The sequence below is a fragment of the Podarcis muralis genome, chromosome 2 (genome assembly GCF_964188315.1).
Source record: "Podarcis muralis chromosome 2, rPodMur119.hap1.1, whole genome shotgun sequence".
NCBI lineage: Eukaryota > Metazoa > Chordata > Lepidosauria > Squamata > Lacertidae > Podarcis > Podarcis muralis.
Genome location: NC_135656.1, coordinates 88,556,543 through 88,570,724, shown reverse-complemented (window position 1 = coordinate 88,570,724; position 14,182 = coordinate 88,556,543). Strand labels below are relative to the sequence as shown.

Here is a 14,182-nt window from a genome sequence, read left to right as displayed (position 1 = left end):
TCGCCAGATGCTACTCTTAGCTCCATCTGGCTGCCAAAATGAATGGAGCCACAATGAGCTGTCTTTGCTTTTCATCTGCAACAACAACCACTGAGTTAAAGGGTCTCCGTAAGGATTTCTAGCCCATTAGGTTTCGGTCCCTCTTTTCATTTCACTCTGCCACCTCCACTATTTAGACCACTAGCTAAGGATGGTTTACATAAAGAAGGAAAGCCCAAAGTGTATGCTGGATAAAGGAGGAAGCATTACTGGTTGGGGGATAATTTAATCCAGAGTTAGGTGAGCAACCTGCACTGGATAGTTACAGGTAGGTAGCCGTGTTGGTCTGCCGTAGTTGAAACAAAATAAAAAAATTATCCAGTTTGCACTGGATAGGTTACACTCCTCCTTAACACACAGGTTCATATCCTGAGCAGCTCCTTCTGGATGCTCAAGTGATTAGGTATGCTTTTCATCAGGTTGATTGGTTTCGCAACCATCTCTTTTCTTAGGAAGGAATGATATAACCCCAATCATTTGCGTTTTGGTAATCACTAGATTGGAAGACAGCAACATGTTTGTTGTTTGCTACCCTGGGCTCCTTTGTGAGGAAAGGCAGCATATACATTTAATAAATAAAGAGGCTGCAACTTGTTATTTTTGTCTATTTGGTGTTACATATCTTTCTCTACACCATTTATCTCCTAAAATTAAATAATAATAATAATTTTTTTAAAAATAGGGGAAGTGAATGAGTTAATCAGCTTAGACCTACAGTTTTGTAAATAAGCACCCAGTCTACTCTATAAATTGGGTTAGACCAAGACTTCACCTGCTGTAGATAGAAAGCTCCTTCCTTTCACGGCTGATGGCGGGGGGGGGGGGGGTGCATTTTGCAAAACAAGGGGTGAAATCAGCAGAAATGACCTCCCCTTTCTCCATTAGTGGGATCATCCTATGAGCAGAACTTTGTTCAGGGTGTGCTCCTGCCGTTGGAAGCAAAATCTGGACCCAGCTCAGTATGTTTATACACCTAAAAATGTAACATGTGCACATGACCAACATGGGCTGTCTGCTACATGCATTTATTACTACAGTGGTATCTCGGGTTACAAACACCTCAGGTTACAAACACTTCGGATTACAGACTCCGCTAACCTGGAGGTAGTACCTCGGGTTGAAAACTTTACCTCAGGATGAGAACAAAAATTGTGCAGCGGCAGCAGGAGGCCCCATTAGCTAAAGTGGTACCTCAGGTTAAGAACGGTTTCAGGTTAAGAACGGACCTCTGGAACGAATTAAGTTCATAACCAGAGGTACCACTGTACATTTATATCCCACCTTTTCTCCAAGACATTCAAGGTGGCAAGTTCTTCTCCTACATACACACACATGGTAAAGTAGAAAGGTATCAGTAAAACTTGGGACAGGGGCTAGGAATCAAAACACTTAAGGGACTACATAACTGTAAAAACTGTATGGAACCTTTAAAAACTGGTGGCATTTTGGCAAAAAGAAAGATCGTACCCTGTTATCCTCTGAGAGATAAAAGTGCTTGTGTCTGCCTTGCCTATTGTCCTAGACACACCCAAGTCAAATGAATGCATATAGCTGGGAGTTAATTCTTTATTGTCAAAAGCAATCACTTACAGTAGCTTCTATGGGACTCTGAATACACTTGCACACAACTTCTATCATCTAAGTGGCTGTTCCCAGTCAGTGTCCTCTGGAACAGCTGCAGAAATAGAAAACCATGCCCCTCTCCATCAACTTATGTACTTTCCCCCCCACAGGATGCACATGCAGCCTGAGACGATACCTGCACAGCAGCCACCACTGTTCTTCCCTCTTCAATCCTCTTCTGGTTCTAGGAGACAGTGGGGCAGGAGATGGTGGGGATTCAATCAGCTGCCCACTTGCTTGATCATCCTCTCCTCCTCCTCTGACAAGTCCAGTGTTCCACTCTCCATCCCTGATAGCTCTGACCCTTCTCCTGGTGGGCACTGACCCTCATAAATTGCTGGCCCCCTCTCCTCTCTCCAAGTCAGTTTCCAGTCCCCTTGTGTCCAACACACATACATCCAAGCCCTGCCATCCCTGACACCTATTGAGGAAGGCCATTCCACAAACAATGAGAACAGAGTTGGGAGGCCTATCAAGTGGGGTGGTGGCTCTGCTACAGATCTTAACTTCTCAAGAATGAGAGTTCTGGTCAAAAGGTAGTCAAAAGACAAGGTGTCAAGTTTCTCCAAAAAGTTTTTTGTTATTCCAAACCACAATAATAGAAGGCCAATGTTCTTCAAGCCCCAGATATTATTGAACAACAGCTCTCTGATCATTTGCTAAGCTGTCTGGAGTTGTAGTCCAATAACAATGACATATGGAAACCTATTTTTACACTAGGAGAATCAGAGTAAAGAGATTACAGTGGTACCTTGGTTCTCAAACTTAATCCGTTCCAGAATTCTGTTCCAAAATCAAAGCGTTCCAAAATGTATTAATCCGTTCCAGACTTTTAAAAACAACCCCTAAAACAGCAACTTAACATGAATTTGGCTATCTAACGAGACCATTGATCCATAAAATGAAAGCAATAAACAATGTATTGCAGTCACAAAATCCATCAATGAGTAGCTGAACTGGGTTCCACACAGCCACAAAAACACAAAATAAATAGCAAAAACAGACAGACCTCAGCGTAACACTCAAAACGGAAGTGTGGCACTCAAATCAAAAGCGTAACACTCAAAACGGAGCACGTTCGGCTTCTGAAAAAAGTTCACAAACTTCAGTGTTTGGATTTGCAGTGTTTGGATTCCAAGTTGTCTAAGTACCAATGCATTTGAGAACCAAGGTACCACTGTATAGGGAATTTAGTAATATGAAGTATATAGGATTTTAGTAATTCAGCAGTACAAGCTGCAGTTCAGAATGAGGTGGAGTACAGTGGAGTGAGAGACCATCACCATTCACCTTGCACATTCAAAAATTTTAGATCACCAGGAAATGAATGACACAAGGGATTATGTCCAACAGACAAATGACAATGACAACACAGGAAGTACTTTGCAGCTATGATTGTCAAAAAGATTAAAAGGAACCAACTAAAAACAACCAATATGGCCAGGGGCAAGAAGAAGGTAAAAAATTCCACTGAGGAGCTACAAAACTAGACAGTATTAATATCCTCCTTTTCTTCTACATCCTTAGTTCATTTAGAGTTCAGAACCTCAAAGGCACATACTAAAAAGGATCCGTCATGTTCATTACTCCAGGTTGAAATATGGAACATTAAATATGCAAACTGAATTACTTTGTGGTTATAAATAAATATGCAATATCAATGTATGCAAGCTTTACCCACCAGAATGTCAGGCATGCCCAACACGTTGTCAAAACACTGACAGTAGCAGCCAACCCTTCAAGAGACTATTTTGAAAGAAGTAGGAAAGACACTAACAAGTTTGTAAATAAGTAGCTCAGCAAACCCAAGAAACCAACTGAATCTCTGTTAACGTTTTTTTCATTTCCTCAACCACCTCTGCTCCCATCAGTCATCTGAAAAGGCCCATCACTTTGAGATCACATTGAAAACTGCATTTATTCAACAAGTCTGGGTCTCTTGTGCCTCCTTTCAGAAATAGAAACATATATGCTTACTTGAACTGGTGGTGTTCCCTGGAGCTGCGAATCTTGGAAGAAAATCTCTCCGCAAGTTTTTCTAAGTTCCTAGAATACTCCAGTTCAATCTCAGCCTTTCTGCGGAAGAACTCCTGGAGGTCCTGAAGGAGCTGCAACCGGGATTCAGACTGCTGTTCTAGGCATTTGAACTGTTCCACCAACTGGGTACGAATTTCTGGACACACAAAACAGAAAGCGAAACAGCATTATAAACAAATGGTAACAGAGCCTGTAAGCGCTCGTTTATTTTGCTGCCCTACTAAAGACCTCTCACATTGACAGCACTATATTGAGCATGCCCAGATAAGTACAGATTAACAGGCTACATAAACGGATTAACTTCACATAAGTACATAAATACATAAACAGATTGACTTTAAACCTTTAAACATTGGGGGAAGGGGAATCCTCTCTTATGTACCCTTGTAAGGGGGAAAGAAACTGGACTGAAATTGAAGTGTCAGCGGTGAGATTAGGTTGAGAAATAATTTTCAGTGTCTCAAAGAACTGGAAAAAAAGTGGGGGATGGTTGCATATAGAAGATTAGTCATATATTCATTTATTAAGATTTTTGACTCTCTCTTTTTTTCCATGCACAATTTGGGGTCCAGCAATGAACACCCTTACTAAAATTTCATTTTACTGATATCAAGCAGAATTTGACTGGAATTAAGCAGTACATTCGGAATTTAAGGATCTAAAAGCATACCTTTATGTGATTATTTACTACAACCCACTCTTCTGATCCTTTGTGATTCAACAGGTTATAACATACATACATACATACATACATACATACATACATACATAAATAGCATACAGCCATGCCATCTGCATTTGCGGGGCCTCCAATAGTTCTGATATCTAAAATATTTGACAAATTACTGCTGTGTGGTAACTGCTAACAAATACTGACATTAAGCAACGTTAGATTCACCAATCTGAAACTACACACACACACACACACACACACACACACACACACAAGTGCTTTTGCAATACAATAGTGTGGTAATGGATAATGGTTGAACAGAGATATTGTCCAAAATCTCCTAGACACAGAACATCACGTCCAATTGCTAAGGAGTAAATACTCGTAACAATTCAAACTTCCATAGAAGCTCAGGACCTTGAATCCAAGATACTTGAGGTCTGTTTTTTGGCGCTGTGGTCTAAACCACTGAGCCTAGGGCTTGCCAATTGGAAGGTCAGCGGTTTTAATCCCCGCGACGGGGTGAGCTCCCGTTGCTCAGTCCCAGCTCCTGCCAACCTAGCAGTCAGAAAGAACGTCAAAGTGCAAGTAGATAAATAGGTACCACTCCGGTGGGAAGATAAATGACGTTTCTGTGCACTGCTCTGGTTTCGCCAGAAGCAGCTTAGTCATGCTGGCCACATGACCCGGAAAAACTGTCTGCGGACAAACGTCGGCTCCCTCGGCCAGTAAAGCGAGATGAGCGCCACAACCCCAGAGTCATTTGCGACTGGACTTAACTGTCAAGGTTCCTTTACCTTTACCTAGCACAGTCTTGATTTTTATATTTAAAAAAATGCACTGAAGTGGTCAGAGGACTTGTTCTCAGGCAAAAAGGATACCCAATATCGTATGGTGGCCTAGTTGTGGGCCCTATATGACCCTCACTGTTTCCCTTGCATGTGCTCACCTCCACTGCCACATTCACAACAGCCTTCTCAGGACCAAAAGAAGATCTGGCAGAAACAGGATAGCCAGCAGGAAGGAGAGAACCAGCTAGGGCTATAGTTGCTATGCTGCTCCAGCGCATGCACTCTGCTGTTGGGTCGCAGCCAACCAAGTGCACGCACAATCTGACCACAGCATGGCAAAGCGCCATAGATTATGTCATGTGCACACTGGCTGCCTTCCTGCTGGTTCCTTGGTTTCTCATTAGCAGCGGTACAAAGTTTTCTCTGTTTCTCAGGGTGTCAGTGGAGGCTTGCAGGTTGGTTCTTGGGGCCTGGAGGGAGGCCAGCAAGCTGGAGGCAAGCTGACTAGTGGGTGAAGGAGCCTGTTTGTGTGTTGGTCTATGTGAGCGAGTGACAAGGGGAGAGGGGAAAGGCTCAGTGGGGGAGAGGGGCTATCATTTGTATGCAAAGATGTGTGTTACAGAGGGATAGGACCCTTCAGGCTTTGGGCTCAATTAGTGGTACCCCACCCACCTCCATCATGCTCAGGAAATGCAGCCCTCTTCCCAAAGACGTTGCCTTCCCTGCCCTGGAACTTTAGCTGCAAGGAGCAGAGAATGAATGCAAAGCAATTTTCACTTCCATTTGTAGTTCGGCCTGTTCCTGCCACACTCTCAGATGCATCTAGAACCGACAACTTTCAGAGATAAGTTTATAGACTACATGCACCCAACAGCAGCTTTACATGAAATATATCGAGATAAATTGGTTGCTTCCCATGCTGATGTTTATCAAGTTATAGCTGTATTCAGTAATATCTGTCAGATTAATATGCCCCCTTTAGTAAATCAGGCTCTCTTACGTGATATATCGCCTTGTATATCAAGAGAAAAAGAATTGTTTCCTTTTGACGTTTATCTCCTGCCACAAAAAAACCAACAGCTTCCCCAAACACAACTCACTTTTTAAGCCTCTTAGATAATGTAGCAGAGTCTGCAAATCTCTTTAAACAGGATTGATCCTTGGAAGACAAACAATCAGAACTGGGAAAGAACAACGTTTTAACTCTTAGCCTCTATTTTGAAAAGTGGCCTCTGGCTGCTAGAGGAACAATACCCCCATCTGTATTTATGGGTGTGGATACAGCAAACAGAAACAAAAACATTGCCACCCCCTCTTTCTGTTGAATATTGAAAATACTTATGTGGTTTTTTTTCTGAATGGTTAAGGGATATGAGGAGTAGCTATCCCTTCTTTCAGATGAAAATAAGATTCCATTTGAATCTAATCAGACTCTGACATCATCAAAATCATTCAACTCTACAGTTCTATAATTCTATGACTCTCTGTTTACATCTGCTGAGGGAGGTATGGAGGGTGGCAACCAAAAAATTGACTGTTTCATGGCAGGTTGGGTATGTTTACCCCATTCAAGTCCAGACATTTTATTTTATTTTTACTAGTTGGTAAAACCTTCATTCTAAAGAAATGGTTTTCAAAAGAAATGATTTTGGCTGAACGTCTTCCTACTCCTACTTGCTTGCTTACATGTGAAAAATGAAGGTTTGTCAGTTAAGCCCTATTCAGATGTTTCCCCTTGTGTGATGACAATTGCGCAAGGAGGGAGAGGGAGGTTGAACTTCCCTGCCCTGTCACTTCTGTTCCGTCCTCATCACCCAGTCCACATGCCCCTTACACAAGGGTGACTTGCAACTTTCATTGTAAGGATAAATTGTGCAGGAGGGAGACTAATCTACTCATGGAGGCTCCATAGACAACCTGGAAAATCCGTACAGTGGTACCTCGGGTTAAGTACTTAATTCGTTCCAGAGGTCCATTCTTAACCTAAAAGTGTTCTTAACCTGAAGACCACTTTAGCTAATGGGGCCTCCTGCTGCCGCCGCGCTGCCAGAGCACAATTTCTGTTCTCATCCTGAAGCAAAGTTCTTAACCCGAGGTACTATTTCTGGGTAAGCAGAGTCTGTAACCTGAAGTGCATGTAATCTGAAGCATATGTAACCCGAGGTACCACTGTAGTCTAAATCCTGCTGCGTCTCTACACAACTAGAGAAAGCTCCCCACTGCAGAACTGCAGAACTACAAATGAAAGGCTGCAGGAATGGGGATGGAGATGTGAGAGAGGTGTGGGGCCGGAAAGTGAGACCCCACTTCATAGGAGCCAATTCCTAGGGGCTATGGAAGCTTCAGCCCCCACAATAAAATATTTGAGGGGGCCGGGCCCTCACAAAATTGATGGCCATTCCCATTAAAATGGTGTGTGCGCTGTGTCATGTGATTGATTATGTAGGGCAGGGCATACCTGGGCCCCCACAATATTTTATTCAAGTTGGCGCCCCACTTTCCACCCTCGCACAAGTGTAATTGTGCAAGAGGCAACACCTGAAAAAGGCTATGGTGCATAGGGAACAGAGGTTGCAGTCATGTACACATTCATGCTTATATCACTTTTTACTTTTAAAAAATTACCTCCTCAGATTCCAGCATAAAATTTCCAGGCAGCCTTATTTAAGCCTTTAGGGTATTCATGAGGAGCAGCCATTTACCCCCCCCCCCCGTCACCCCCATACCTCCTATTTTTCCTCAGCCCACAGAGGTAAAGCAGGACAACACCTATTCTAAAAAAATGGTGGGGGGAGCTGAGGCAACATTGTATTCCAGATAGATCTAAAAGCACAATAGGCAGTCATTGTATTCAAATCCCAGTTCTGTATTTGTTATTTCGAACTGCTGCAATATTTCAAGGTTTGGGTTGCTTATTGCCTTCTCCCAGGAATCCATTACTGGTTATTTATTACTATCTCCCCGCCCCCCTTTTCCATGAAGTGGTTTCTCCCAAAGAGCATATCTGAAGCACAGAGAGAGATGCTATTTATTATTCATCAGATATCAAGCATAGTTGTCTAATTCTACTCTTAATTGGCTGCAAACAAGGATAGTAAATGCACTGGCAAAACACAATAAAGAGGAGGAGGAAACAGCATATGTAGCTCCCTGGTCTATGCTGAGAAACTACTAAGCACACTCACACAGCATCCCTCATTTGCTATTTTGCGGAGAAGACGATTGGGATGGGCTCTAATTTTTTTAAAGTGGTTTATTGCCTAGATATCGATTACAAGCTGAAGCAGCTGCACACAAAGAAAACACACACATTTATTTATTTATTGGCTTTAACATTTGTTTTGAAAAGCAGAATTGGCCATGACATCTTCTTTCTGAAGAATCTGAAGATTCACATTGTCTTCTGGCAACTGACCTGTATTTGTAGCTTTCCCAATTGAACAGTAAGAGCAAAGGGACATCAGAATAATCACGGCTAAATGCCAAGAGTGCTGCAGATTCCTTCTTACAGAAAGAGATCGCTCTGTGAGGGGTGGAGCTGACACAATCAGTCCTCTGTCTTTTCCCTATTTTTGCCACACTGGCCTGAGGATCTCTAGGCAACAGTCCCTCTTTGCCAAGCACACAAACAAGCAATCACACATGTTGCTGTCGTAATCAACAGACAGCCCTTCAGCTCCACAACCCCACACAGGGCACTACACTAATGATGTGCCACTCTGGCATTTTCAAAGTTCATGCCGGAAGTTCACCCACATCAGCACCATCTGAGTTATGAGAAGACAAAGGTCAAACCTAACAGACACACAAACAGCTAGCTAATTGGTATCCAAAAGGCACTCAGCTGTAAACAGACACACACAAAATGGATACAATTGGCAAATCCTAGATACAGGGGTCAGCAAACTTTTTCAGCAGGAGGCCGGTCCACTGTCCCTCAGATCTTGTGGGGGCCAGACTATATATTGGGGGGGATGAACGAATTCCTATGCCCCACAAATAACCCAGAGATGCATTTTAAATAAAAGCACACGTTCTACTCATGTAAAAACACGCTGATTCCCGGACCGTCTGCAGGCCAGATTTAGAAGGCAATTGTGCCGGATCTGGCTCCCGGGCCTTAGTTTGCCTACCCATGCAGCCTAGAATAACAGGACCATTATTTTTTTTTTTAAAAAAAGGAAAACAGGATTGAAGCAGAAGATAAAAGAAGGGGCTAATACAAAATAGCCAGGAAACCAAGAAAAATCTGCAACTCGCCTTTTGTAGGGATTGAAAAGTTTCAAAATATTTGAAATGACCAAATGAGCTTACTTAAAATGATAAATTCAGGTTTACAATCACGATCACTTTGAATTGACAATAACGGCAATTTGGGTTTTCTGTGGAATGACGCTTGCTCCGATTCAGCAGCAAAGAGTTGGGGGGGGGGGGGAGTGTTCGGACACAGACCTGGAAAGCCTAGGAATTTAGAACACAGTCTCCTTTCTGTGTCTGCTTTGACTGCTTCAGAAAGGTATTATCCACTAAATGAATCCAGGTATTTTCCACAATTTTCTGAGTAAGTGCACACATTCCATTACACTGTTCTCATAAGGGATTTAAAGGGGGGGGGGTAACAGAAACCAAAGCAGATGTCCCAAGAAAATTGTCCAATTGCTCCAAAATACAAAAAGGAGAGAGCAAGAATGAGCTTTCAATACAGAGAACTACACTGTAAGGGGGGTGGGGGCAGGACAATGTTGACTAGATCACCGAAATACTGGTGGACAGCAAAAGAGGTTTAAAGACACTCTCAAAGCAAGTAAAATAATTGTAATATAAGCACTGATAACTGGGAAGCACTGGCTTGTGAGCACTCCAATTGGAGAACAACCCAGTGTTCGAAACTCCCATTGCTCTAGGCGCATTTTAACAACAGGGAATTTCATCAGCACGAGCAGTTCCTGAGCTCTGGGTGCAGGACTGCACCTAAGATTTCAGATTAAAACTGCAGAGTGGAAGGAAAGGAGGACCTTTTTCTGCCTCCCCACTTCCAGATACTCTCTGAAGACTGGAGAAGACCTTCTTAAGAATATTAGGGGGTGGGCAGGCAGGGGAAGGACTAGACCATGTGAAAAAAGAGCGTAATCTTTTAGCTGCAGTTCATTCATTTCCAGCTTTGTATTCTTGTTATAAAAAAGAGCACCTAGACAGACCTTTGTTGTGCCCATAACCTAGGTTTAAGGTGCCATTTAGCTCCTAGCTTTCATATCTCAGTTTCTAACATTGGAACAGCCTTTGCCATAGGTCTCATGGACTTTGAAGAAGCACGAACTCAGGGCAAAAAAAGGAGAAACGAGCTAAGAGGAAGGCACATTTGGCAAACCCTCACTGTGATCAACTCCCACCCGGAAACCTATGTTCCCACTGTGGAAGGAAGTGTGGATCCAAAATTGACCTCAACAGTCACTTACGGACTCACTATTAAGGCCTCTTTCATGGAAGACAATCTTACTCGGCTACAAATGATATCAAAGAAGAAGGTTTCAGTAAAACAGTCCTATATATAAGACGGATTGTCCTAAACCAATAACTTTTCCCTGTTGACAAACACAGAGATGGTGTAAAGGAATACATAAGCAGAAGGTGCCAGAGTGCCAGCTGTCCACACACAGAGAAAAAGAACAACCAAACGCCCTAAACATACAGAACTCTGTTTGGCCTTGCATTGTTCTCATGAGGTTACTGCAAGCCTTTTCACAGGTTCAGGCCTGTAACTAACACTCTACACACAGGAGCGTCTCAAATGCTTCCCTAACACAGGCCATAAATAAGGCTTGTTTTAATATATTTTTTCCTGGTTTGTTCTCTTTGCCCTGCACCCTCCTGAGAAGATCCAGCCTCTGAAAAAGACAGCTGCTTCTGGCATAGACAGACAAAAGAAGGGGGTTTCTCTAGCAACGGGGATCAGATGAAAGCTTTCAGAACCTCCTCCCTTCTCAGGTTTCTTTTCAGCAGAGTGGTGTTCACACAACTCCCACAGAGACTTAGACACAGAAGTGCCCAAGAATTTATTTGGGGGGGGGGGGGTTGGAGGGTGAACAGAGGATGAATCAATTGAATGTGCACTGTGCTCCTTCAATTTCCTGGTCTTTTCAGTAGCTTTAGAAGCAGATGGCCCAGGAACTGACAATTCTCTTATTCCAATTTCCCTGCTCATAACCCGAGCAAAGGAATCCGTCGGGGGACGTTCAAGTAAAAAAGCCAAGGACATTTCCCTGCAATTCTCCCCAAAATTCTCCCATCTTTCCTGATCACTTCCAAGTGCTTGACTACAGAATATTCAAAACTTGCTATTTTAAGCCCAGCCCTGTAAAAACTCGAGATGCATCCAGACTGCCCAAACCACTTGCAGTGATAGCATCCAATTTAGAGCAGCCTTCCACAGTATGGTGCCTTCCAGTTGTTTCGGAGTGCGGTTCCTAACTTCCCTGATCACTGGTCATGCTGGCTGAAGCTGGTAGAAGTTATAGTCCAAAACCAGGGAAATAACTCCTTTATTTGGAACACTTCGTCAACCTTACCAAAGTTGGTCATTTGTGAAAAAAGTCAAAGGTCACGTTCAGCTGGAGAAAGGCAGGACACAGCCTGGACTTCTAGGTGAACTATTTATCTAGCATTCATCCTGATTTGTTTGCACAAGGTTTATGCAGAGGTTATACAACATCTACTGCTTGCACACTCAGATTGGTTTGCAAAGTGGTTATACAAGGTTGCAGCAAGCAACTGTTATCTCACACTTCCCAGTAGTAGTAGTAGTAGTAGTACTAGTAGTAGTAGTAGTAATTATTTATTTATACCCTGCCCATCTGGTTTGGTTTCCCCAATGCATTTTCTCCTCACTTTTATTACTGCAAAAAAATCCATTTTTGTTTGGAAGCAGGTCTGTTGCACAAGAATACCAAATCTACTTTGTGTAATCTGAATTCGCCAGTTTGTGATTGAATTCCACCCACCAAACAACAACAATCTGGAAGCGAACTCGTTCTCTGCAGTTTTAAAAAGCTGATTTTTATGCTCAGGGACTCAAAATCTTTGCACAACTTGGATGCAAAAAATGAACTTATGAGTTGGATAATGGGCAACCTGTGCCTAGTAGCGCTTCTAGATCAGTCAGTACTAATTTAAAGACAGCACACCTGCAATGTTCTCCGCCTCGTCTGCCAGAGGAGAAGACAATTCTGACAATGGAGCAATGGAAGCAACTGAAGTCCAAATGGTAAATTTGAACCAGCATCCTTTCACCACAGCCAACAAATTTAAATGCCGTGCTTAGTGCCCTCACTTTCTATAGAACCTTGAATTCCTTATGACAAGGAGAACCAAAGAACTGGAAGGACCCTCAAAGGGCATCTAATTCAACCCTTTCCTCCCAAAGCAGGAAATCTACTACCCCACTATGTCTGATTGTGTTACATTATGTAGCAGACGCTGGATGGCCACCTAACATGATTTCCGGCACACCGTAACTAAAGCTTTACAGCTTCAGAAATATAACAAGGGCACAAGAATATTGGTGGGGAAAAACTCGCTTTTGCTTAATTTTTGAGATACACCAGGCACCCACAATCTGCACTTTAAGGAAACAATGGAATACCTCGGGTTAAGAATTTAATTTGTTCTGGAGGTCTGTTCTTAACCTGAAACTGTTCTTAACCTGAAGCACCACTTTAGCTAATGGGGCTTCCTGCTGCTGCCATGCTGTCGCCACGCGATTTCTGTTCTCATCCTGAAGTAAAGTTCTTAACCCGGGGTACTATTTTTGGGTTAGCGGAGTCTATAACCTGTGGTACCACTGTATATTTTTTGTTCTGACAGGCTTTTCCAGATGGATTAATGGATTGCTTCCATGAGTGTCTATTTTACATTGTTTATGTTTTGCTTTAAATATGTGTTTGTGTGTTTAACTGTTTTGCCTTTTCAAAAAACCAGATATCACATTGAGATGATTGATGAAGATAATGAACTGTGATAATCAGGACTGCACTTGAAAGAAAATAATCTGAGTGGAGGCTTAGGAAAACAATTGCTTGGAAGTGACTCTCTCTCTAAAATTTTGGACAACACACAGAAAGCAATTTTTTTAGTGCCTTGGTGCAATGAACTTGCTCAGCCTCACACTCAGCTTCTCCAACACACCATCTCTCACATAGAGGCTAACAGTGTTTTTAAAAGGGGAATCGGTTTGGTTTTTTTAATGGGAAGTACAAAGTTATAAAAGCCATTCCCCAACCTTTCTGCCTCCTGCCATGTACCAGTTGCTTAGTACTTCTGAAAAGCAGTTTATCCAGTTATTTATCAAAGCTGCCCTTAAAAAATGCCACCCAAAGTGATCACACAAAGATTTTCTCTTTTCCAGCTGAGGCTTTAATTGAAACTTGCATCACCTCAGTAAGGAACCTTGCAGTCTCCTGCCCTAAAGCCAGCCAGATGGTCATCTCTCCTCCCTTAACAAGAATGGAAAGTCATAAAACAGTTTAAGATAGCTAGGAAGAGAGAATGAATAGTAATTCCAGATTAGAAAAGACTCATTCTTGGAATTTAAATTCACAACATTAAGTCAAATCATGAGCAAATGAATTGCTTTGTGCATCTTTCCTTGAACAGTCCAATTGTTGTTGTTTTTAAACTCAACATGTTATGGCTAATATAAAAAAATCTGCTGCACAATTGCCTACTGGGTCATCATAGCCATCTAAAATGGATCAGTTCAGAATAATCAGCTATAGCGTTTGGATTTTCCAGTATGTGGTTCCTCCCATCCACTTTCCTAAGTGAACATGCCGTTTAAGTGTGTGACGTGGTAAATGAGAATCCACAAACGTACTAGCCAGTGATGAGCAAACCTAGAGGTGTGTGGGGTCTTTTGAGGCACTCAGAAAGCAACAGGGCACTTTCCTGCTTCTGGGCGTCCTTAAGGGCCCAGAACAAAGCTGGAGACAATAGCCTATGCTTCCCTCAACTCAGATAAGAGGCA

General features: G+C 42.6%; 1 protein-coding gene across 4 annotated transcripts in view; it reads right to left on the bottom strand.

Annotated features, from left to right (window-relative positions):
• The window catches only part of SRGAP3 (SLIT-ROBO Rho GTPase activating protein 3), a 185,674-nt gene that overhangs the window by 99,374 nt on the left and 72,118 nt on the right, over positions 1 to 14,182 (bottom strand). For all 4 annotated transcript variants that reach the window (XR_003705358.2, XM_077925000.1, XM_028719316.2 and 1 more), the window contains exon 2: positions 3,640 to 3,835. Coding sequence is in view for 3 of the 4 variants with exons in the window: in XM_077925000.1 (XP_077781126.1) it covers positions 3,640 to 3,835 (196 nt within the window). In the remaining variant the exon portion in view is untranslated. The remainder of the gene's footprint in view (positions 1 to 3,639; positions 3,836 to 14,182) is intronic.